General features: G+C 42.4%; 1 protein-coding gene across 1 annotated transcript in view; it reads left to right on the plus strand.

The window, feature by feature from the left end:
* The window catches only part of LOC117507846 (cadherin-6-like), a 199,034-nt gene that overhangs the window by 80,316 nt on the left and 91,641 nt on the right, over nucleotides 1-27,077 (plus strand). The window contains 1 exon segment of the mRNA XM_034167633.1: nucleotides 17,437-17,731. Within this exon segment, the coding sequence (XP_034023524.1) occupies nucleotides 17,437-17,731 (295 nt within the window).

Consider the following 27,077-nt stretch of genomic DNA (forward strand, 5'->3'; position numbering starts at 1 on the left):
AATGTAAAGAGGAGGAGAGCAAACGAGAAGAAAAGCAAACGCAACGGCGTAAAGATTTAACATCGGACGAACTGGACAAGATTGAAGACGGGAAAGAAGAAGAGAACGAGCGTAGTTTCTGGACCTGTTGCCAGAGTTGGCCGCAGCTCCACACAGCAGAGAGGGGGGCGCTGTGAGCGGCCCGCTGAGGCGCTTACCGAGCCCACAGATTCGGTAAGTGCATCAGGGGCAAAATATCTTGAGACTGGCATAAAATAGTCCCAAATACTGACGCATTTTTATCAAGTTCTGTTAACTTAAATAAATATTTGTGTGTTAGCTCACTGTGTGGGACCGTGGTATAGACGGATTAAACAACTCGAAGCCGTGCATTATACGGTTTGAATGCACTTCCCGGAGCACTCCGCGTCATGCATTCAAACCGTATAATGCACGGCTTCTTGTTGTTTAATTCTTATGTATAAGGAGAGGGTACTCATAAGCTTCGGGTCTGCCTTCACCCTTTCGGCCACACGGGTACACTGTTAAGTTGTTCTTTTTATGAGTTTTTGTTATTGATTTTGTTATTGTTCCATTTCTGTGCTGAATAAATAAATTCATTCATTCATTCATTCATAGCACCTGTATGCTGTATGTGGTTAGCTGATAAAAAAAAATGTTAAAAACATGAAAGGTTCGTTCAATTGACTCCAAAATGGTGCCACGTTCTCAGTTGACGCTCGTCTCTCAATAATCGACCCTAATCTGAGCAAGGCACGCGTAAGTCGTCACAGCCTTTGTCCGCGCGCATTCACTTGACTGCCCCTGTCTGGACACCCGCTGGCTTTCCACGGGTGGGTTTAATTGATTGTCTATCATCAAACTTTCTATCCACACACACCCACCCTTCCCCAATCAAGGCTTCGGCTGGCCAAGTCAAAGTCAAATAAGTTGTAGGGAGACGCGAACACAAACTGTTGGGAATTGCCGCTAATTAAAAAATAACATGCTCCAAATTATGCACGGGACACAAAATAGAAGATGGCAGATCTCCCTGACCACGAGACAGAAAATGCGAGTCAACTTTAAGTCTGATTCCACCTTTAAGTCTCGGAAAACCCGACGCTTGAAATTTACACATCAACAGGCATTTGGCAGGCTATTTTTGTGCACAGTCTGAGGTGACCATCTGGCTTCATCGAAGGCAGCCAGTTCTCGACAGGCCAAGACACAACGCCTTAAAGGCTAACTGGCTAATTGCCCTAAGCATCCTGTTTCCAGCGCCATCTTTCTGGCCTAAACTCCAGAGAGGCACAAATGGCGAGCAAATGTAGCCCGCGCTAACATTTGCCACACTTGAAGCTGATTAATTTCACAAACAAAGACAGCTCGCCTGCAAGTTCTCATGCACAGATGTCTGATGAGTACCACTTCACATCTCAGCCCACTTCAAACTGGAAGATGAAGCACGCGGGAGTCGGAATAAATATCAGCCACTGCAAAAGTGATGGCATCATTTAGCAAAAATGGCTAATTAAGTGGAAGGTTCTGATTTATTTGGTTTAATTGTAGCTTGCAAGGTTTGCTTCATTGGAGAAAGTATTCCCCCTCTTTTAAGTCTTCATTTTCTGCAACAAGTGAATTATTCTGCTGGTAAAGTAAAACATATTTGCCTTTGCAAAGGAGGCTATGTTGTTAGCACCATCTGTTTGTTTGTTTGGGCTGCAGGATTAGTCAAATTTTAACAAACTCATTTCTAACAAACCAGTCAAAAATGTTTTCTATAATTTCCGAACTATAGAGCACACCTGAATATAAGCCGCACCCACCAATTTTTAAAAGAAAAAAAATGTACATACATATCTAGGTTGTAACGTTGTAACATGAGATATTTACACAGAAAGATGTGAGACAGAAAGATTTTTTAACTTTTAATTAAATACGTACCATAATTCTTTCTTTTTTTTCTGAAGGTATTACACGTAAATATTGACTAGCACAGCATCCAGCACGCAAACGGTATCGAGCAGCGTCTCTGCTCCACACGTAGGCAAAACTGGGTAATTTTAACTTTTTTGTGTGCTTTGTGGATCGTGAGATAATTTCATCGCATGCATCCAGAATTGCCTGGTGCCTGTGGTAAATGAGACGCTAATGAGGCGCTGTGACTTTTTAAACTTGTGGCGCAAAGACAGAAACCCAGTGGGAGGCTCCGCTGACTGATTTGACGATGCAACTGCGGCGCAAAGTGCACGCGTCACAGAGCAACTTTTCTTCAGCCATGACAAGAAATTTTCAGATGTCGTTTTTGAAAATCAGGAGGCTTTATGTGGATGATTTTTCTTCAGGATTTGATGATGAATCCCACTGAAATGAACAGGTAAGACTTTATATTTACTCTGTGTGTGAATTTACTCCACATGAGGACAGCAGCTTTCAGCCAATCAATGGACAGCATTAATTGGCCTATTTCGACTTATGAGAAAGACTGTAAAAATCCATAAATTAGTCGCATCATTGTTTAAGCCGCAGTGTTCAAAACATGTAAAAAAAAAAAAAAAAAAAAAGTTGCGGCTTATAGTCCAGAAATTACGGTATATTTTATAAGCATAAATTTGTGATTATTCACTAATCTTTCACTGGCGACATCAAGAGGCAAAACAAGAGGACTGGAAGGGAGACGGGTCATGACATAAGGTTTTGAAATGGGTATGAAATGGAAACAGAGGAGGAATCAAATGCATCAATGTGAACCGTGAGCTTTCACAAACATTTTGAACTGTTGTGACATCATTTCAATGTTGTTAAACATAGATGGATGTTTACTTTCGAGAAGTGGAGATGGAGTGATTGTCGCCCTAGGCGGTTGCCATCTTTTACCCAAGGCAGTTCCGTAGTGTGGTGGATGCGGCAACACCAGCGTGTGTTGCCAAACCTGGCCTTATAGTCAGTTTGTTCAATAACTAATGCACTCAAAAAAAATAACTCGCTCAGTGAACATAATAAAATTATGTAAGGTATTTCCACCCAAGTAAAACGCTTTAACTTAGCCAGAAACAATTTTGATGAGTGACCGAAGTGTAAATTTGTTGGGCCAACATGATGAATTTAACAGTAACAGTAACACAAATTCATCTTGTTGACCCAACAAATGTATATTTAGGTGACTCAGCAAAATTGTTTCTGGCTACATTAATGGATTTTACTTGGGTGGAAAAACTTCCCATAATTTTATTATGTTCACTGAGCAAGTTACATTTTAAGTTGTTGCATGTTATGTTAAAACTACATGTTGGACTTAGGTTCATGTAACATCAAAACTAACAACACCCATGTTGTTTTTTGGGCTCTGAATATTGAGGTACTATATGCACAAATGGCCATAATTCCTAAATAGTTAAAGCAATAGCTCCCTACACTGGTAGCAGTGTAGGGCTTGTAGAGCAAAAATGTAGGTTAACAACTGATTGAATGAGTGAGACCATCTAAGCCACCTTTTGTAGGCAATAACTCAAAAACAATTAATGCTATCTTATTGTAACTCGCCAAATTAAAAGAGGACAAAATGAAGATGAAGTGATTAGACGGCAATGTGCATGTATACAATGGCAACCCCGGGGTGTCCTTACCTAGTATTTGTAAGCTAATGTAAAGTAAGTATTATCTTTAGCTAGCTAACACTAGTTAGTTAAACTGTAACTTAAGGCAAAGATTACAAAAATAGCTGACATTAGCACTCATACATAGACAAACCGGGAGATCAATAGATGGATAGGGGCAGCGTCTGAAATTTTACTGACGTTGTACCAAACCGCCATGGTAAAGAAGGAGCTGAGCTAGAAGGCAAGGCGCTCAATTTACCAGTCGACTGATGCTCCTTTCCTCACCTATGGTCATGAGCTTTGGGTAAAGACTTAAAGAATAAGATCGTGGATACAAGTGGCAGAAATGAGATTCCCCATCAGGTATCTAGACTTAGACTCCTGGATAGGGTGACAAGTTTAATTGTCCAGGAGGTACTCGGAGTACAGCCACTACTTCTTCGCATCAAACAGAGCCAGTTGAGGTAGTTCGGGCATCTGATGAGGATACTCCCTGGTCATCCTAAGGAGGTATTCCATGCTTGAGAGATTATATTTCCCAGATGGCTTGGGAATGCCTTGGTATTCCCCGGGAAGAGTTACAGGACTTGGCCAATGATAGGGAAGTGTGGGATGAGCCGCTTGCTCTGCTGCTGCCGCAACCTGGACCTGGATAATGAATATCACTCTCCAAATACTTACAGATCTGAATGTACATCAATCGGTAAATTATCTGTAATGGACTGGACTGCATTTATATAGCGCTTTTCCATCTGAATCAGACGCTCAAAGCGCTTTACAATCATGCCTCACATTCACCCCAATGTCAGGGTGCTGCCATACAAGGCGCTCTATACACACTGGGAGCAATAGGGGATTAAAGGCCTTGCCCAAGGGCCCTTAGTGATTTTCCAGTCAGGCGGGAATTTGAAGCCATGATCTTATGGACTCATGCCCAACACCTTAACCACTAGACCATCACCTCCCCCGTAATCAAATGATATGAGTGACGTTATGATTTGAGGAGTGCTGCTCTGGTGTTTTGGATCAGTATTGGTCCGATATTGGCTGGAATTACTGGAAACAATAACAAAAATTCAAACCGATCTTCTATGACACTTGAGTTATGTTGTGGGCTATGTATGGTTTCTTTTATGAGGAGAATATTTGTTTCACAGATTGATGTTTTTGTTAGATGTCTCTGTCAGCAAAGTACATCCAGACAAATGTATTTATTAACAGTTGTTTTGAGACAGGGAAAATGTATCGGATTGGTCCTGGCAGATGCTGAAGGTTCCTATGTCGGTACTGCGGCATCTCTAGTAATTGATACAGCTCATATTTTCCAGGATATGTCCACAATCAATAGGGCTAGAAAGGTGATCCAATATTGATCAGCTAACCATTTGTCAATATGCAGTGCAAGTGATGCCACGATACCACTAAAACGCTATGAAATGACATCACTGTAGGCTAAAACACATTTACTATGTGCGTGTACTTGGTATACATCACCATCCTCATACCTGTACTTACATCTGCCAAGGATGTAATAAAATCATCGGCATTTATTTATTTGTCTGCCTGTCTGTCTGTTAGCAGGATTACGTCAAAACTACTAAATTTTAAAATTAAATTTTGGAGGTGATCTGGATCCGGATCCGGATTCTGGATCAAGTTTCACTTTATATAGTCAAACATTGAAACATTGAATTGTCGACATTGAAGGAAATTTGAAACTGCTGGCTAAGGCTAAGCGTAAATTTGGTAAGATTGTAATTCACGTCGGCAGTAATGACACCCGGTTACGCCAATCGGACGGTCACTAAAATTAACATTAAATCGGTGTGTAACTTTGCAAAAACAATGTCGGACTCTGTAGTTTTCTCTGGGCCCCTCCCCAATCGGACCGGGAGTGACATGTTTAGCCGCCTGTTCTCCTTGAATTGCTGGCTGTCTGAGTGGTGTCCAAAAAATGAGGTGGGCTTCATAGATAATTGGCAAAGCTTCTGGGGAAAACCTGGTCTTGTTAGGAGAGACGGCATCCATCCCACTTTGGATGGAGCAGCTCTCATTTCTAGAAATCTGGCCAATTTTCTTAAATCCTCCAAACCGTGACTATCCAGGGTTGGGACCAGGAAGCAGAGTTGTAGTTTTACACACCTCTCTGCAGCTTCTCTCCCCCTGCCATCCCCTCATTACCCCATCCCCGTAGAGACGGTGCCTGCTCCCAGACCACCAATAACCAGCAAAATCTATTTAAGCATAAAAATTCAAAAAGAAAAAATAATATAGCACCTTCAACTGCACCACAGACTAAAACAGTTAAATGTGGTCTATTAAACATTAGGTCTCTCTCTTCTAAGTCCCTGTTGGTAAATGATATAATAATTGATCAACATATTGATTTATTCTGCCTAACAGAAACCTGGTTACAGCAGGATGAATATGTTAGTTTAAATGAGTCAACACCCCCGAGTCACACTAACTGTCAGAATGCTCGTAGCACGGGCCGAGGAGGAGGACTAGCAGCAATCTTCCATTCCAGCTTATTAATTAATCAAAAACCCAGACAGAGCTTTAATTCATTTGAAAGCTTGTCTCTTAGTCTTGTCCATCCAAATTGGAAGTCCCAAAAACCAGTTTTATTTGTTATTATCTATCGTCCACCTGGTCGTTACTGTGAGTTTCTCTGTGAATTTTCAGACCTTTTGTCTGACTTAGTGCTTAGCTCAGATAAGATAATTATAGTGGGCGATTTTAACATCCACACAGATGCTGAGAATGACAGCCTCAACACTGCATTTAATCTATTATTAGACTCTATTGGCTTTGCTCAAAAAGTAAATGAGTCCACCCACCACTTTAATCATATCTTAGATCTTGTTCTGACTTATGGTATGGAAATTGAAGACTTAACAGTATCCCCTTAAAACTCCCTTCTGTCTGATCATTTCTTAATAACATTTACATTTACTCTGATGGACTACCCAGCAGTGGGGAATAAGTTTCATTACACTAGAAGTCTTTCAGAAAGCGCTGTAACTAGGTTTAAGGATATGATTCCTTCTTTATGTTCTCTAATGCCATATACCAACACAGTGCAGAGTAGCTACCTAAACTCTGTAAGGGAGATAGAGTATCTCGTCAATAGTTTTACATCCTCATTGAAGACAACTTTGGATGCTGTAGCTCCTCTGAAAAAGAGAGCTTTAAATCAGAAGTGCCTGACTCCGTGGTATAACTCACAAACTCGCAGCTTAAAGCAGATAACCCGTAAGTTGGAGAGGAAATGGCGTCTCACTAATTTAGAAGATCTTCACTTAGCCTGGAAAAAGAGTCTGTTGCTCTATAAAAAAGCCCTCCGTAAAGCTAGGACATCTTTCTACTCATCACTAATTGAAGAAAATAAGAACAACCCCAGGTTTCTTTTCAGCACTGTAGCCAGGCTGACAAAGAGTCAGAGCTCTATTGAGCTGAGTATTCCATTAACTTTAACTAGTAATGACTTCATGACTTTCTTTGCTAACAAAATTTTAACTATTAGAGAAAAAATTACTCATAACCATCCCAAAAACGTATCGTTATCTTTGGCTGCTTTCAGTGATGCCGGTATTTGGTTAGACTCTTTCTCTCCGATTGTTCTGTCTGAGTTATTTTCATTAGTTACTTCATCCAAACCATCAACATGTTTATTAGACCCCATTCCTACCAGGCTGCTCAAGGAAGCCCTACCATTATTTAATGCTTCGATCTTAAATATGATCAATCTATCTTTGTTAGTTGGCTATGTACCACAGGCTTTTAAGGTGGCAGTAATTAAACCATTACTTAAAAAGCCATCACTTGACCCAGCTATCTTAGCTAATTATAGGCCAATCTCCAACCTTCCTTTTCTCTCAAAAATTCTTGAAAGGGTAGTTGTAAAACAGCTAACTGATCATCTGCAGAGGAATGGTCTATTTGAAGAGTTTCAGTCAGGTTTTAGAATTCATCATAGTACAGAAACAGCATTAGTGAAGGTTACAAATGATCTTCTTATGGCCTCGGACAGTGGACTCGTCTCTGTGCTTGTTCTGTTGGACCTCAGTGCTGCTTTTGATACTGTTGACCATAAAATTTTATTACAGAGATTACAGCATGCCATAGGTATTAAAGGCACTGCGCTGCGGTGGTTTGAATCATATTTGTCTAATAGATTACAATTTGTTCATGTAAATGGGGAATCTTCTTCACAGACTAAAGTTAATTATGGAGTTCCACAAGGTTCTGTGCTAGGACCAATTTTATTCACTTTATACATGCTTCCCTTAGGCAGTATTATTAGACGGTATTGCTTAAATTTTCATTGTTACGCAGATGATACCCAGCTTTATCTATCCATGAAGCCAGAGGACACACACCAATTAGCTAAACTGCAGGATTGTCTTACAGACATAAAGACATGGATGACCTCTAATTTCCTGCTTTTAAACTCAGATAAAACTGAAGTTATTGTACTTGGCCCCACAAATCTTAGAAACATGGTGTCTAACCAGATCCTTACTCTGGATGGCATTACCCTGACCTCTAGTAATACTGTGAGAAATCTTGGAGTCATTTTTGATCAGGATATGTCATTCAAAGTGCATATTAAACAAATATGTAGGATTGCTTTTTTGCATTTACGCAATATCTCTAAAATCAGAAAGGTCTTGTCTCAGAGTGATGCTGAAAAACTAATTCATGCATTTATTTCCTCTAGGCTGGACTATTGTAATTCATTATTATCAGGTTGTCCTAAAAGTTCCCTAAAAAGCCTTCAGTTAATTCAAAATGCTGCAGCTAGAGTACTGACGGGGACTAGAAGGAGAGAGCATATCTCACCCATATTGGCCTCTCTTCATTGGCTTCCTGTTAATTCTAGAATAGAATTTAAAATTCTTCTTCTTACTTATAAGGTTTTGAATAATCAGGTCCCATCTTATCTTAGGGACCTCGTAGTACCATATCACCCCAATAGAGCGCTTCGCTCTCAGACTGCAGGCTTACTTGTAGTTCCTAGGGTTTGTAAGAGTAGAATGGGAGGCAGAGCCTTCAGCTTTCAGGCTCCTCTCCTGTGGAACCAGCTCCCAATTCAGATCAGGGAGACAGACACCCTCTCTACTTTTAAGATTAGGCTTAAAACTTTCCTTTTTGCTAAAGCTTATAGTTAGGGCTGGATCAGGTGACCCTGAACCATCCCTTAGTTATGCTGCTATAGACGTAGACTGCTGGGGGGTTCCCATGATGCACTGTTTCTTTCTCTTTTTGCTCTGTATGCACCACTCTGCATTTAATCATTAGTGATCGATCTCTGCTCCCCTCCACAGCATGTCTTTTTCCTGGTTCTCTCCCTCAGCCCCAACCAGTCCCAGCAGAAGACTGCCCCTCCCTGAGCCTGGTTCTGCTGGAGGTTTCTTCCTGTTAAAAGGGAGTTTTTCCTTCCCACTGTAGCCAAGTGCTTGCTCACAGGGGGTCGTTTTGACCGTTGGGGTTTTACATAATTATTGTATGGCCTTGCCTTACAATATAAAGCGCCTTGGGGCAACTGTTTGTTGTGATTTGGCGCTATATAAAAAAATTGATTGATTGATTGATAGATTTTCTCGGTCAAAGACTATGCAAGACACCATCACTGTATCTTCTCGAAAAACCTAAGTCTGTATTTCAAGTTGATCAGGTTAAACCATCTTTGAAAAAGTTGTTCTTTTAAGATGTTTTTTGCAGATAGAAATATGCTTTGGGGGCGATGCTCAAAATAAGGGGTTGTACTCTTGCACATTGTTCCCCGTAACATCTGTTTCATCCCCCCTAATGTGGTCTATAAATAAAGCTCAACTTATGAAAGCTGAAGGTCGTACATTTGGTTTTGACCAAGTAGATAGTATAGTACGGAATATAATATTGTAGTTTCCTGGAAACAGAATGTAGGAAAAAGTGAAAAGTGCAGTTCCTGCACTGCTAAGCTTTTGAGATCTAACGGGATCAGGCTGACACAGAACAGACCGGCTGCAACGTGCAACATGTCCTTTAACAACAAATTTCAATTCCAATTTAATATCAATTTATTTTCATTTATATAGCGCCAAATCACAACAAGGTTGCCTTAAGGCACTTCACATAAGTAAGGTCTAACCTTACCAACCCCCAGAGCAACAGTGGTAAGGAAAAACTCCCTCTGAGGAAGAAACCTCAAGCAGACCAGACTCAAAGGGGTGACTCTCTGAAAAGCTTCGTTATGTTGGTTAAATGACAGCATAGGGGCCCAAATCACAGCATAGGGCTCCCCTATGCTCAACTGCACTGGGGAGAACCCAGAGGGTAGGCAGGTAGGTAAAGACAGCTACAGACAGCATCATTCATGGCAAAGCTGTGGAAAGAGTTCCTGCATATAAATACCTAGGCACCTTTTTTGACGAGAAGCTGAAATTTGATGTGAATACTGCAGATATTGTGAAGCGAGGGCAACAGAGAGTCTATCTCCTCTGCAAACTGAACTCTTTCTCTGTCAGCCCTGTTATTATGTGTCGTTTTTATCAGTCTTTTATTGAAAGTCTCCTGTGTTTCTCTTTCATCTGCTGGTTTCCCAGCCTCGCACTGAAAGATAAAAACAGCTTGTACAGTGTTATAAAAACATGTTCAAAGATCACTGGAGTGAAATTTAGGGATATAACCAGTTTTTGTGACGAGCAAATTCTGAGGAAAGCAAATTGTATTTTGTCTTCTCCTGGTCACGTCCTGGCAGGTGAATTTTCCCTGTTGCCTTCAGGTCGTCGCTTTGTTTAACCTGTCTGTAAGACGAACCGTTTCTTAAAATGTTTTATTCCCTCTTCTAATCGTGTTTTAAACTCTTTGTAGGGCTTTTTTATATATATATATCAAATTGTTGTGATGATACTGTATCCCATGGTATTCTATTTTTTTTTAAATGGATATCTTATTTTCTATGTATCGTTTGTATTGAGTGGTTACTGTGTTTTGTGTGCCAGTATGCAAGCTGCTGAAACTAACTGCCCCTGGTGGGATGAATAAAGTCATCTAAGTCTAAGACCATAGCCTCCGGGTTGTCAACAAGATAACTTAAAAACAATAAATCCGATTTTAACTAATTAAATTAAAATGACATATAATGAGGATAAACTCATTACAATCTGGAGAATTTTGATGCAGTAGATTAATGTAAAAAATAAAAAACCCAATACTTTTGTTTTGCTTATGCATCATCACATCGTAGATATGTCAGCCAACTCCTGGATGGTGTGTGGATTGTGGATTGATGATGAATTTGGAGCAGGTGTAGTAGGCATGGAAACAGAGACAGACTGTTTCCACACAGAAATTTACAAAATCAGATAAGTCTCTTGCAACATACAGGTGAACCCTGTTAACTCGCGTATGCGTAAGTTGCGTTTCAGCTTTACTCGTGGTCAGTTTGTGGACCCTGAAAATTTAGACTACTGTATAAAGACTGTACTGTACTGTATGTTTTTGGTCAACCTCATTAACTCACGGTTTCAGATAACTCCCAGTTCGAGTTTGTGGACCCCAACATGCGTGAGTTAATGAGATTCACCTGTATGTGTGAGTTTGAAGTTACATGTAGCTTGCTTTTCCAAAGCCGAGGTCTGAGACCACAAAAGCTATAAAAATAAGATTATTACAATCCCAGATATGTGCAGCAGGTAGCCGTATTCCATACAAGTGGCAGGCAGGCACCTGCTACATTACTTTAGCAAAACAAAGATTCTTTTTTGATTTATTTGCTTTATTAAAATTAACCAATGAATAATCAATGAATCTATTAATTTGGCACACAATGATTGGAATTATTGGTTGAGTTATGTTGTATCATGTTAACAAACAGGAACTGTATTCGTTCACTTGATGAATTTTTCAAAAGCCTAGAAAAATGTTACCAACTAACTTCCACAAAAAAATCATGGACAAATTGAGAATTAACACAATTAAATGTTGCAATTGCATGTTTGTTGGGAAGCTCCATAGCTGTGTTAGGTGTTTATACATATATATATATATATATATATGTGTGTGTGTGTGTGTGTGTGTGTGTGTGTGTGTGTGTGTATTTGATATTAGTTTAATGTATGTTTGTCAGTAACTTTACAATCAAATTGCATATTTTTAATAGTACTGAATTTGAGGGAATGTGCACGTTTACAGTTAGCAGATTAGCAGTCACTGAAGCTAACTTTTAGGTTAGCTGGCCCACCCACTGATATCTTTCATAACATTACAATATAGATATTTGTTTAATGTATTTTGATCAATAACTTTAAAACCAAATTGCATATTTTTTTATATTATTAAATTTGTGGGAATGTGTGTTAGCAAGGTGGCTTAGTGGTTAGCACGGTTGTCTTACAGCGAGAAGATCATGGAATCATTTGCATGTTCTCCTCGTGTTTGTGTGGGTTCCCTCTGGGTGCTCCGGCTTCCTCCCACATCCAAAAACATGCACGCAGTGTTGGGCACAGTTCCACTAACCGCTAATTAGCAAAGCTAACTTTTTCATTTGTGGATTAGCTTTTCAGCTAACTTTGAAAACCATCAGCAGACCAATTAGCTTCCATTACATTTAGTTCTGCTAATATTTTTTTTGCTGGCATAGAGAGTAAAGCTTAATGGTCAAAAACATTTGTAAACCCTAAAATTATATATGTTAGTTCCTGTCATGTGTTTTGCAATAGTCAAATAGCTGTGAGAAGCTCAGCCCTCCACCAGCAGAAGGTGGCGGCCAGCTGCTGCCAAGTGTTGGGAAAAAAAAAGAAAAAAAAAAAACACAAAAAAAGTGTAATTTATGTTATTTCCACATGCAATGACAGACATGTGGCAGGAGACATGAAACATAAAGCACTTTTCACTTATGGTTTCATTTATAAACAAAACTAATTGTGGACAGTTTATTGACATTAACGGCAACTCTGTCATTTTTAGAAAGTGAAAATATTGCACATATCTTTTAAAGTAATGCGCTAATTCTGAAGGTTGCGTTTGATCTCTTGTGCCACTGTCTGTGTTGCTGTACGTCAAAAGTGACACTTTTTTTTTTTGGCAGCAACGGGCTGGATGCATAAAGAGAAAAGCTCTGGCTCGTTGTTTGTTTAGGGTTTGTCATCGCCTTTGAATTTACCCAGCAACCCTCGAGGTGCTTAAACTCGAAACTGGCTTATTAAGCGCTTAGCTTAATAAGCTAAGCGCTTAATAAGCTTAGCTGTAACTTTCGCTAATTTATTTATTTATTTATTTTTTGACGGTTTCGCATTAGAAAAGATAACTTTTCATTTAGCAGATTAGCAGTTATTGACGCTAAATTTCAGTTAACTGTGCCCACCACTGCATGCACGTTATGTGGATTGGAAATGTTAAATTGTTCGTAGATGTGTGTGCGGGTGTGTATGCGTTTGTTTTGTCTATATGTAGCTGTGCGACAAACTTGCGTCCTGTGGGTGTGTGGGTGTACCCCGCATCGTGATTCTATGACTGCTGGGATAGGCTCCAGTCCAAAGTGACCTTTAATTGGAGTTAGCGCATGAAGATGAGTGAGTGTCTTAGCAGTTTTTAGTTATGGGTTATCGATGCAAACTTTTATGTTAGCTGAGCCCACCACTGAGTATTTCTAATTTCTCTCAAGTATTTTCAAAATTGGAGTGTATTATGTTCTTGACATGAGAGCAATAGACTTTTTTTTTTACCGTCTTTGTATATTTGATGCACAGGAGGTGCAGAAGAGGAAAAGGCCTGCTATTGATATACGGGGACCTATCGGTGACCACTCTGGGTGCACATGTGGCTTTCTTTTCTCCCCCCGTGACAGTTTAATTGTATTTTCAATATAAATTGATCAAAAGGCCATTGTGAATGCACATCGGGCTGCCACATTGATTTCCAGGAGAGGCTTTTTTCCCTCTTAATTTGAGCAGAAGGGCAGCGGTAAATTTTCCTCAGTGGCGAAGTGGGCAGCTGGGAGGGACGGGGTCGCGGACACGACTGCAGAGAGCGCCGGCGCTTCTGCCTTCAGCCGCCTTGTAATATCCTTCGGGGACACGAGCTGGAACTCATCAGAAGCACAAGACCTCTGTGTTTCCATATGAAATGACGACCGGCACGGTGCATGTCGCGCTATCTCAGATCTCAGCCGAATGGAGAGGACTCAACGGTTATTAAGCGAATTGTCGTGCCAGCAGAGATAGGCAGTTTGATAGACAATCACAGAAAAGGACATTGCAGCTATAACAGCGGGGGAAAGATAATAATGTTGAAGGGGATTGTTTTCAGCCAGCTGAGTCTCAGTTTGGGAGCATCTACTGTAAAGCAGAACACAAAACAAATACAATTCTGCTGGAAAGTCTGGCGGGCTGGGCGAGACAGCCAGAAGGAAGAAATAAACAACTGCTGTTTTGACCGGCTTTCAAGTGCATGAATGAAACCACGCTACACCGAGGATCCTAATCCGATGATGCTGAAATTTGGCAACAGTGTGTTCCGCTGACAGAGAATTTCAACCGGAATTCAAGCGGGGCGAACAATATAGTGTTAAAGACAATAATCCGCAAAGCTGCTCTCGCGGCACGTGCCAGCATTGCCCTGATTTAAAAAAAAGTGTGAATTAGTGAAGCTTCTGAGCACCTGGGATGAGGAGAGTTTGCAGCGTGCTCCCACGTGGCAATGCGCAACATCTACTGCTTGCGCTGTCCAAGCGGCACAGCCAAGAAAGGCTCTTCAGCACAACAACAACAAAACGCTTGAATTCACAAGGCACCAATAAATAACTCCAAACGAGACGTTCCACTTCATGCCTGCAAACATGTGACCTCCTATTTGGCCTTTAACACCGCCTGTGGAAATTAGCATGTTGCCAGTTATAAAAGGCAGGGAGGCAGTGGGAGGTGAAACTACTGGACAAGCTTTTGATGAGTTCTCGGAGATAAATATTTTCGGGGGAGGCGGGGGTGGTGGGAGATTTGGTGCCGTTATTAAAAATGTCAGCGTACGCTAAGCTGCTGTTCGTGTGGGGTGGGAGGTGGGGGCGAGGGCGGCGGAATTAAAGAGGGGAGAGAGAGCAAATAATGACCAGAAGCTGCACGAACAAACGCCACGTCAGTCGTGCTCCCGTTTCGGCGGGCGAGCGTGCACTCATGCTCACGCTGCATGCTGCAGCCCCCTCCCTCCACCACACACACACACACACCTCCTGCAGAATGACAACTTCCATGCTGGAACGTTTTAGGCGCTCGGGCCTCGTGTTTTTCTTGTTGGCAGGATGCGAGCTCGCACAGAGGCGAGGTGAAGCAGCGAGCGAGTGTCGACATAAATGTGATGACAGTTTACTAAAGGTGACACAAATCCGTTAAGTCACATCAAACACACTCATTGAAGCTGTTGGCGTGTCTTTGCCAAAAGCTCAGATTGGTCAGATCACTCATTTATGTGCACAGAGTCTGAAATGCATATTTAGAAAGCTGTGGTTCTTCTTTGAAAATTTGATTTTGTTGACATCTCTGGTATAAAGGGCTCATGTTGCAAGGATGTGAGTTATCTTTTTCTTTTTTCTTTTTTTTTTCTGTTTGCACTGCATTTCCCAGAATTGACTTTTCAGTCAAACAGTGTGGTCAGTGCTGAGATTTTATTTCTTTTTTGTTGGACTTTATGTGGGTGAAGATTCAGGTCATTGGGATTCGTGCTATTTGGAGAGATGTTTGGCACCTGATCAAGCTGGCTGCCACAGTTCAACACAGCAAATAAGAGAAACGTAAAAGCTCTTAGAAACTCCAGTTTGGATCTTTTGGGAGCTGGAATGCAATGGTACTTGTGGGCATGAAGACACTACAGGCTATGGCAATCTGACATTTGACCCCAATAACCTTGACCATCACCCAAATGATTAACCAATTTTGAATCCACCAAAATCCATCATCCATTTGCTGCAAATCGGTTTTAAAATAAAATTTCTTGAACTCAACTTTTACCAAAATGAATTCTTTCAGGGCTGTTTCATGGTCAACCTTCATTGATGTACCAAGTTTTGTCAAAATCAGCACAAGGACCTGGGAGGAATAGGCCAACAAACAGTGAGACAGACATGAGCTTGGCTTCTCTGATTGGCATATCGTACATTAGACCGTCCGAGGCAATTCCACAACCCACCTCCATATTCTTGCCAAGTTTGGTGGAAATTGGAGTGAAAAACCTAAATTTTCACCATCGACCCCAATTACCTTGATCTAATGATTGACCTTTGGTTAATTTCATGTGATCTGGGCAAGTCAAGAACCCAACTCCATATCTATGTGTGGGAAATTTGTGGACATTGGTGTAGGTGAAAGAAAGTCATAATTTTGAACTTATCCCCAATAAACTTGACCTTTGACAAAACAAAGCCTTTGAGGGCAATTCTGGGGTCATCCACATATGACGTTTGATAGCAATCGGACCTGGGAGGAGTTAAGGAACAGAGATGTAAACAAATAGTTTGACATTTAGTCGTAATGACTTTGACCACTGCCAAAAAAAACCCTTTAAGGGCAGTTCTGGGGTCAACCTACATGCACACAGCAAGTTTGGTGGAATTACAGCCCAGTTTCATGTTAATAGATCGTGATGCCTACATGACATGCAGTAGATTTTCCTGATGGGGTTTTTGTAAATGTAACCTTTATTAACCAGGATAGTCCCATTGTGATCAAGACTTCTTTTGCAAGGGAGACCTGGACAATTATAATGTTTCCAATCCACATAACCTGCATGTCTTTAAATGTGGGAGGAAACCAGAGCACCTGGAGGAAACCCACACAAACATGCAAACTTGACACAGTAGGCCACAGGTGGGAATCAAACCCATGACCTTTTTGCTGTGAGGCAACAGTGCTAACCACTAAGTCACCGCGCTGCCATGTGCACCATGCTGGTTGTCTAACCCTAACAATACCTGTAACCCAAACACGCACTGCAGGTCCACAGAACCCCCAGTCGTGATCTTATATTTGGTGATACCATCATGAAATTAGTTAATGATCCCATCATGAAAATCTATAACATTTTGTGACATTATCATGAACTAAAACATGAAATCACTTTTGATGATGGCATAGGGCGGCGCGGTGACTTAGTGGTTAGCACTGCTACGTCACAGCAAGAAGGTCATGGGATTACTTCCCATTACTTGTGTGGATTTTGCATTGTCTCCCCATGTTTATGTGAGGGTGCCGGCTTCCTCCCACATCCAAAGACACGCACATTAGGTGAATTGGAAACATTAAATTGTCCATAAGTGTGTGTGCGGGTGTGACTGTGTTGGTTTGTCTATATGTGGCCCTGCGACAAACTGGTGTCCTGTTCAGGGTGTACCCCGCCTCTTGCCCTATGACTGCTGGGATAGGCTCCAGCCCCCATGACCCTTAATTGGAGTAAGCAAGTAAAGAAAATGGATGGTTGGATGATGATGACATTCTTAAGATAAGGTTGGGATATTGGCCCAAGTACCTTGGAGGAACAGTGAAACACACACACACACTCACGTGAACAAATGGTTCAAATAGATGTCCATTTGAAATAGTCACAGACGCCCATATCTAAACACATCTAATATGAAACACATCCACTTAATGGGGTTGCGAACTTTTTGACCAACTCACACCATCACTCGGAGGGACAAAGCCTTCCCCTCAAAGAAGAAAAGGGGTGTGGTCAGCTTCAGCTCCTTTCCATTTAAAGAGACGCCCACATTGATTTATTTTGGAGCTACCAACCTTAATATCCTTTTTTAAAACTGTGTAAACTTGCTGAAAAGTACTTAAAAGAAAAAACTCACAGAGTTCCACATTTTCTTGTTCTACAGCTTCACTCCGATTCAGACAGAGGAGACGGAAGTGTGAGGTACGTTCTCACTGGGGAGGGAGCGGGGACTCTCTTCAAGATCGATGAGAAATCAGGGGACATCCACGCCACCAAAAGGCTGGACCGAGAGGAGAAAGCCTACTATATCCTCCACGCCAAAGCTGTCAACAGCTTCACCAATGAGGCACTGGAGGGCGAATCCGAGTTCATCATCAAGATCCACGACATCAACGACAATGAGCCGCGATTCACCAAAGACCCCTACATGGCTTGGGTCCCCGAGATGTCAGACATCGGTACGTATTTGCTGAAAAAAGTTACACAGACTCTACCTGCTGTACTGTATATAACCCGCAGTATACATACTTCTATAAATTCTTGAGCACTCTAGGTGATTCTATGAGATAGTAAGTTTGTACTTTCTGTGCGAGGTTCATTTTCCCTGTTATAGCGTCTGTTTAAAAACTCAGCAAAAAATTTACATTTTTATTTGCTTTATAGTATCTCTGGGTGCTGTTTACAATTGTGGGTAAGATGGAGCGTGAGATTGATAGACAGATCAGTGCCACATCTGAGGTCTTGTGGATGCTGCACCACATTGTCATGGTGAAGAAAGAGCTGAGACAGAAGGCGAGACACTCAATTTTCCAGTCAATTTATGCTCATGTCTTCACCTGCGGTCATAAGATGAAAAGAACGAGATCGTGGATACAAGCGGCAGAAATGAGGTTCCACCGTAGGGCGTCTGGGACAGCATGGAATGTTTAAATATCTGTGAGGTACTCAGAGTGGAGCCACTGCTCCTTCACATAGAAACAAGCACACCTCATCAGGATCTCCCCCAAAAAACTGCTTGGTTGACACGAAGTTACTCTAGTGGCACCCAACGGTCCTGCAAAGAGAGACCTAGCACCCAGCACCAAAGACATCTAGCCATTACCCCAGGCCATAGGCCAACACTCAAGTCCCACAACCACACAGCAAGATAGGAAGCACCAGGAACGCAAACACCCAAAGACCCGGATACCTGCCCTCCCACAAAGGTCAGCATGACTAGATTGACGCCTTTACTGTGTCAAATCTCACGCGTAATCACGTTCTCACTGGGGAGACCGAGATTTCGTTGTCAGTGTAAACAAGCGTTTGCGGCAACTTGTTTGCAACATTGCGTTGTTATGGAGGTGAGTTCAACCAAAATATGTATTTAAGTGTTTAACTAAGGTAATCGTGAGTCTTTAATGTGAGTTTTATTGTTTTAAAAAGCGTTGTTAGGGTTGTGTGTTGGGAACCAGTTCTTTTCGGGTGTCCTTAAGAAATGATTCAATCCACCAACATCAATAGCCTTTTTGCTTATTGATTCCCTTGTTGGTCCTTCAAAGTGGCCGTTGTTTTTCGGGGTGTTGTCAGGAAAATTATAATTTCTCTACATTGATTACAGACCCGCTGCAGGGTCTGTAATCAATGTAGAGAAATTATAATTTTCCAGTGAACCAACGAAGCAGCAGATTGAAAATCGAAGCACTGTTTCATTGGCTCTTTGTTTTATTTAATTTTATCTTAATTTTTCCCCGCTAAAACCCTAAAGAGCATATGTCTGTGAGTAATATTTACCATGTTTATGTTAAACCGACCTGTTATGGTCTTCTGAAACAATTGATAGATGTATTTTATAACTTAAAAATGGGACTGATGCTAATGCGTTGGCATGTCTATGGCATTTTCAATGTTAAAGTTAGCATTAAGCTGAGCCATTATCAAGCCTCCCTCCCCAGCATGCAAAGGATTCTGGGATACTCTAAAACAGTGAATACCGTCTTCTGGGAATCAATAAATTCCTGTACATCTCCAAATGAAAGGGACATGTAATAATGCAGGGCTCAGTAAAATAAGAGTTGGGCTACAGTATGTAAACCTGGGTCTGATTCCAGGTATTCATTTATTGTGTGAAAATAAAAACATGTACAGAGGTACAATAAAGAACACATCGTAAGTGTTAAACATAAAAGTCATCGTAATATTGCTTAAGTATTGACACTTGGTGCATTAACCACGATAGGGCAGACTGTTCCACAAGGTTAATATTCTATTTGAAAAAGTACTTTCTTAAGTCATATTTACATATTTGTACATCAAACATGAAAGTGTGGCCTCTTAAGCCCTCATAAATTCCATTTTCAAAAAAGGTATCTGACATGACATTTTCAAGAACATGAACAATTTTATACACTTTAATCATGTCACCCCATACTCCTCTTTTTTATAGGGTGATAAGTTTTAGATGCATCAAACATTCCTCATATGGTAAATTAGCAAACTCAGGTACAATTTTTGTAGCCCTCCTCTGGACTTTCTCTAAAACGTTTTTGTCCGTCTGCAGATGAGGTGACCAAGCCTGGACACAATACTCTAAGTGAGGTCTGACATAGGTTTTATACATAATCAAAAAAGACTGTTATGAGATGTGATTAAAGTTCTCTTGATCATGCCTAAAACTCTATTCACTTTAGCTGCAACATATATATTTTGAAAAATTTAACTTATCATTTACAAGTACACCCAAATCCTTATCCTCACTTACAGTGTCAGATACAATCATATTCATTTCCAATCATATTCTATTGATAACATGGATTTTCACTACCTACTTGCATAACTTTGCAATTGCTGCTATTGAAGCCTAATAACCATTCAACTGACCATTCTAAAAGTTTATCAATATCATTTTGTACATTGCTTTGATCAACCAGAGAAAGAATAGGATGGTAAAGTTTGGTATCGTCTGCAAAAAATTTACATTTAGTGGTTACAACTGCAGGTAAATCATTTATAAATGCTAAAAATAACACCGGTCCTAAAACAGAACCTTGAGGAACTGGCTGGCAGGCTGCTTTCTGTATAAACGGTACAAGTACATAGACTCTCCTCAGTGTCGTGCTATGGTATCCAACAGGGGTTCGGACCGTGCAGTGGATTACAAAACTCACTGTTCAGATCAAATCCGGGGGGGGGGGGGGGGGGGGGGGGGGGGATTCTGAAAAAGAGGGAGACAAAAGTATTTTCTGAGTGGCACACCAGTTGGGGAAAAGTCTTGTTCTTCCCTCCAGGACTCAGTGTACTCCCAGTCACCTCAGCTCTTCCCAGGCTTGGCTCAGTGAGCTCAGCATAACACAAGAAAGACACAGAGTTCAGCCCCTCCTTAACTCCTGATATTTCGAAGTAACTGTTTCCATGCTTGGAACCCACAAAGCGTTAAGTGTTTTGATTTCACTACAACTCTGCCTTTAGATTTGCCCAGTTCATACTTTAAAAACACTTCACTTTGACAATAAATCTGTATTTCACACTATTATGCAAACTTTGCAGTGACTCCACAGTCCACATGCACATTGAACCATGAGGGGCGGTACATATGGATCACAGATCAACTGTGCTCCATTACACCACTAGTATCCGGGGTTATGCACTGACCTGACAGGCATCAGGGACTTTTATAGGCCGTATTTCTTCTTGTACTTCTGACTGAACATTAACCAATCATAACCAAAATCAAGTCACTACTTCCAAACCACAGGCCCTATGTACCTGTTAAGCTTAATAAAAATTGTAATAGGTGCTTTTAAAATATCGTGGTAACATTCATGCAAACACAGAGACCAAGATGATCGCTAGAGTGCCTGACTTTAGTTATGATGTAGCAACACATCACCAAAATGTAACACTTCCATGGGTCAAAAACAAAGTCCCCACAATATACGAGGTCTATTAGAAAAGTATCCGACCTTATTATTTTTTTCAAAAACCATATGGATTTGAATCACGTGTGATTACATCAGACATGCTTGAACCCTCGTGGGCATGCGAGAGTTTTTTCATGCCTGTCGGTTACGTCATTTGCCTGTGGGCAGTCTTTGAGTGAGGAGTCGCCCACCCTCTCGTCGTTTTTTCATTGTTTAGGAATGGCTCAAAGACTGCTGCTTTGTTTGATAAAATTTTTTTCAAAACTGTAAGGCACAACTGAGTGGACACCATTCGATAAATTCAGCTGGTTTTCGGTAAAAATTTTAACGGCTGATGAGAGATTTTGGTCTGGTAGTGTCGCCGTAAGGACGGCCCACGGCGCCTGACGGCGATCTGCGCTTCGAGGTGGCAGCGTCTCGCCGTTTCAAGTTGAAAACTTCCACATTTCAGGCTCTGTTGACCCAGTAAGTCGTCAGAGAACAGAGAACTTTCAGAAGAAGTCAGCATGAGGAGTTTATTCGGACATTCCATTGTTAACGGACATTTTGTAATGAAAGAACGTGCCGGACCCGACCGCGGGGGGTCGCGACAGGAAAAACACCTCCGTTGGAAAACTTAACGGGCAAGATGGAACATGCCCAAGCTGTTAAACAATTTCTCAGTTACTCACTTGTTGAAAGCCATCAAAAGCCGCCTGAATTTTACAAATGGTTTTCAACATGGAGGTGTTTTTCCTGTCGCGGCGCACACAGATTTGCCGACATGCCGGCCTCTTCTGAATCTTCTCTGTTCTCTCACGATGTCCTGAGTGAATTAAGCCTTAAATTAGGATGTTTTCAGGTTGAAACAGGCCGACGACGGTGCCTGGAAGCACTGCACGACGTCCCGGTCCGTGGGAAGTCCTTACACCGACAGAAACACCCCCTAATCTCTCATCAGCTGTTAAACTTTTCATCGAAAACCAGCTTAATTTCTCGAATAGTGTCCACTCGGATATTCCTCACAGGTCCAGAAAAAATGTTGATAAAGCAACACGCACCGTCTCGAGCAGCGTGTGAAACAAAGAAATTCAGCCGAGAGGGCGGGACCACATCTCACTCAAGGCCTGCCCACAGGGAAATGACGTCACCGACACGCATGAAAAAACTCACGCATGCGCACGAGGGTTCAAGCATGATTGGTGTAATCGCATGTCATTCAAATCCATATAGTTAAAAAAATAATAAAAGGGTCAGTTTATTGTCTAATAGACCTCGTATTTTCAAAATCACTCATTTAGCTTTTGCTATACCTTGTTACGTCTGCCAAGGACATAAAAAATCATCAGTGTTGTGTGGGCCGCTGAAGAGGAGGTACTGCTGGCCCACCACCACCAGATGGTGCCCTGCTTGGAGTGCGGGCTACAAGCACAAGAGGGCGTCGGAGCCGGTGGGAGTGACAGCTGTCACTTATCAGCACCAGCTGTCACTCATCACCATCACTATAAAGGCCGGACTGCAACTCCACCTCCTCGCCGAGAAAACAGCTACCGAACAAGGTAACCTTCTCTGCTGTGATTTACTGAATGTTGTTCTGTGTGCAGCCGTGTTCCTGCGGGGTCTATTGAAAGCTGGATTGGCGGACAGTGAGAGGACGACGGTCTTCGTCTGTCACTCCATCCAGGAAGGAGACCAACAGGAGCTGCACGGGTGATATTGTATGTGGAGGTGGAGGTTCCCCCTCCCGGAGGAACTAATCAGGGGACAATTACTGGGTGTGTCTTCACACACCCACCATTAACTGTTTCTGTTTCTGCCAGCAGTACCTGGTCTGACAGCTGGAGACGGTGGCCACCTGGGACCCAGGACTTGGCGGCTCCGGTGTTCTTCAGATCCGTTGGCAGTGGAAGCCGTGTGGAATCCGGCTCTTCTCTGGACAGACGTCTTCTATCCTCGAGCCTGCCCACACGTCACCTTGTGTATGATTGACTGTACTCCTCAACTGCAATTGTCTGTATTCCGTTGTGCAATTCACAACATTAAATTGTTACTGTTTGGCTCATCCATTGTCCGTTCATTACTGCCCCCTGTTGTGGGTCCGTGTCACTACACCTTCCCAACAATCAGTGTTAATTTATTTATTTATTTGTCTGTCTGTCTGTTAGCAAGATTACATCAAAACTACTTCATGGATTCTCACCAACTTTGCACCACAGATGGATATTAGGGCATGGAAGACTCCATTGAATTTTGGAGATGATCTGGATCCAGATTGGCGGACGTCAGAAATCTCTGTTTGCTCTTGTTCATAATAAAACAGACAAAAAGATCGGGTTCATAAATGAACAACAAATTGATATTGATATTGGTTGTGTGAGCGCACACAGCAGGAGAACTAAATACGGCACATGAAAATCACATTTATAGCCTGTAAAACAGACAGGAATGAACATGACTGAAGGTGTGTGTGTGTGTGTGTGTGTGTGTGTGTGTGTGTGTGTGTGTGTGTGTGTGTGTGTGTGTGTGTGTGTGTGTGTGTGTGTGTGTGTGTGTGGAAGCTGGATTAAAAGGCTTATGATTTTAATAGGATAGGGGCGGTATAAAATGCCAGTTTTACTGGATCAATGAGACTTTATCAATCATAATAATGATGGCGGCTTAACAACGAGGGCCGACTAATTAAATGAGAACGCCCGCGAGCCGTTTTATGACCATTAAATCAACAAGGTAAACAGCGCATGTACAGATAATCTTTTACACACATTATTGTCTTCTTCTCAAACTACGGGGTTATTTTTGTTTATATTATTATTTCATTACCGCCATCATCAGCTCTGCCGCCTCAGTGAAAACAATGTATTTGCATATTTGTGTCTCTCAGCACCAAAATGAACTTGTGTTTACCGTTGGAATAGTCTGTAAAGGACATATGGAGCTTCATGAATATTGATGAGGTCTATAAAAAGCCTCGTAATCGATAGCGGGTTGAAAACACAGAGTGAACCACCGGTGCTGCAGCCGCGCTGTCGGGGCCTGAGGGACATCGGTCTTGCAGCCCAGACATGTGACAGAGTTGTCACTCGGTTCAGCAACCGCAAGAGAGAAGCCGGCACTTATCTAAGGGCAGCACGGGTGCCCATGGCAACGACGGAGGTGTGATGTCACCGCTTGGCAGAGCATGTGTTCACGAGTGACTGCGTCGAGACGCTGCGCACCCCCTCCCCCCCCAACCCCCTAAATGTGAGACACGCTGAGAGTTTTATTGGAGTCACAGTGTTGACATTTCATTGGAGTGCCGACTGGACGATTGCAGCCGACGTAATTTATTCCCACAGCGCCGAAACTTTTGTTTGTCAAAAAAAAAAAAAGAAAGTAAAACTCTTTGACAAAAGCTTAAAGTAGTTGTGTGATGTGGATCAGTGATATTTTTCTAAAAAGCTGCCATGACAGAAAAGCCTCTTTGACTCTAATTCCCTAGTTAAAGGTATTAGTGATCAAGCTCGGTGAACTTGCTCAGCAATCCTCCCAAAACTGTCACTCGGGTCACGCGGCAGCAAAGCAGAAAGCCACGGTTTCTTTCTCCTGGTCCTTCTTTATTCCCCCGGTTTTTATTCTTGTTCCTCTACAGCATCTCTCATCCAATTTTAAAGACTCCGAGATTATTTTACGCCACAACATCTGCATGTGGCGTGACTGTTCTCTTTGATATTTTCACTGACTTATTTGGGGGAGTTCCATTTCATTTTGTCCGCTGCAGATAGCCTCCTGTGTTATTCAGGCAGTGATGCCCAGAGATTTTTGGGGTTTTCTGGTGTTTTCAGATGATACAACTCAACATGACTTGCATAAGACAGTCATGTCGGCACATCTGCGAGCATCTGCCTTAAGATTTTTTTCTTAAAAGCGAGAGCCCGACTGATATATTGGTTGGCCGATAATATCGGCTGATATCAGCCTTTCTGGAACATATCGGGATCAGCGTTGAAAACCTTTATTTAGCCAACATAGCCAACATTTTGGCTGTTGGAAATGGCGTCATTACATAGTCTGCCCAATAGAGGACAGACAGCAGTGTTTGCATTACTTTCAAGCATGGCTGGGACCCCCATCATATCATCCCTTGGTCACATTAGCTACAAGAGACAGAGGCAAAGCAACCAGCTGCCATTCATTTTCTATCAGAGTGGGAATTTGACTACAACAGAGAAGTGGATACTGTACCGCTAGCTAGGCAGGGACAAAATAGACAGGAAGTCTACTTCATGCAAATGGTGGGTGATACAACACCAATCTGGGTGAATGCAGCTGGATGGCAGCCTGATGTATGTTGTTTTCTGGTTGGTTATATGTAGTTTTTTTAATTAATAAAGTTAAGGTTAAATTAGAAAACATTAAGCCTCAATTAAATTTCTTTGTCATAAGGGTTCAATAATGATTGACAGTTTTGATGGATATATCAGAATCTTTTTTTTAACGCTCTGATATTGATATCAGTATCAGCCTCCAAAAATACATATTGGTCAGCCTGTTGTGTGGGCCGCACCATCCGTATGATTACGCCATTGATTTGATCCTGGGCGTTGAGTACCCGTCCAGCAGGCTGCACAATCTCTCACGCCCAGAGCGCGAATCAATGGAGACCTACATCCGGGACTCATTAGCTGCCGGGCTGATCCGAAATTCCACCTCCCCGATGGGTGCTGGTTTCTTTTTTGTGGGCAAGAAAGACGGCGGACTCCGTCCATGCGTTGATTACAGAGGGCTTAACGAGATTACAGTTCGCAATCGATACCCATTGCCCCTGTTAGATTCAGTGTTCACGCCCCTGCATGGAGCCAAAATCTTCTCAAAGTTAGATCTTAGGAATGCGTACCACCTGGTTCGGATCCGGAAGGGAGACGAATGGAAGACGGCATTTAACACCCCATTGGGTCATTTTGAGTACCTGGTCATGCCATTCGGTCTCACTAACGCCCCCGTGACACTCCAAGCGTTGGTAAACGACGTCTTGCGGGACTTCCTGCACCGATTTGTCTTCGTATATCTGGAAGATATACTCATCTTTTCCCCGGATCCTGAGACTCATGTCCAGCATGTACGTCAGGTCCTGCAGTGGTTGTTGGAGAACCGGCTGTTTGTGAAGGGCGAGAAGTGCGAGTTCCACCACACTTCTTTGTCCTTCCTGGGGTTCATAATCTCCTCCAACTCCATCGCCCCTGATCCGGCCAAGGTTGCGGCGGTGAGAGATTGGCCCCAACCAACAAGCCGAAGGAAACTGCAACAGTTCCTCGGCTTTGCAAACTTCTATAGGAGGTTCATCAAGGGGTACAGTCAGGTGGTTAGCCCCTTGACAGCCCTGACCTCTTCCAAAGTCCCCTTCATCTGGTCGGATCGGTGCGAGGCCGCATTCAGGGAGTTGAAACGCCGGTTCTCGACTGCACCGGTTCTGGTGCAGCCCGATCCTAACCGCCAGTTCGTGGTTGAAGTGGACGCCTCTGACTCAGGGATAGGAGCCGTGTTGTCCCAGAGCGGAGAGTCCGACAAGGTTCTCCACCCATGTGCCTATTTTTCACGCAGGTTGACCACGGCGGAGCGGAACTATGACGTGGGCAATCGGGAACTCCTTGCAGTGAAGGAGGCTCTTGAGGAGTGGAGACATTTGTTGGAGGGAGCTGCGGTGCCATTTACGGTTTTCACAGACCACCGGAACCTGGAGTACATCAGGACCGCCAAGCGGCTGAACCCCAGGCAAGCCCGCTGGTCACTGTTCTTCGGGTGTTTTGACTTCCGGATCACCTATCGCCCCGGGACCAAGAACCAAAGATCGGATGCCCTGTCCCGGGTCCATGAAGACGAAGTCAAAACAGAGCTGTCGGATCCGCCGGAATCCATCATTCCTAAGTCCACTATCGTGGCCGCCCTCACC

Source organism: Thalassophryne amazonica, chromosome 1 (genome assembly GCF_902500255.1).
Source record: "Thalassophryne amazonica chromosome 1, fThaAma1.1, whole genome shotgun sequence".
Lineage (NCBI taxonomy): Eukaryota > Metazoa > Chordata > Actinopteri > Batrachoidiformes > Batrachoididae > Thalassophryne > Thalassophryne amazonica.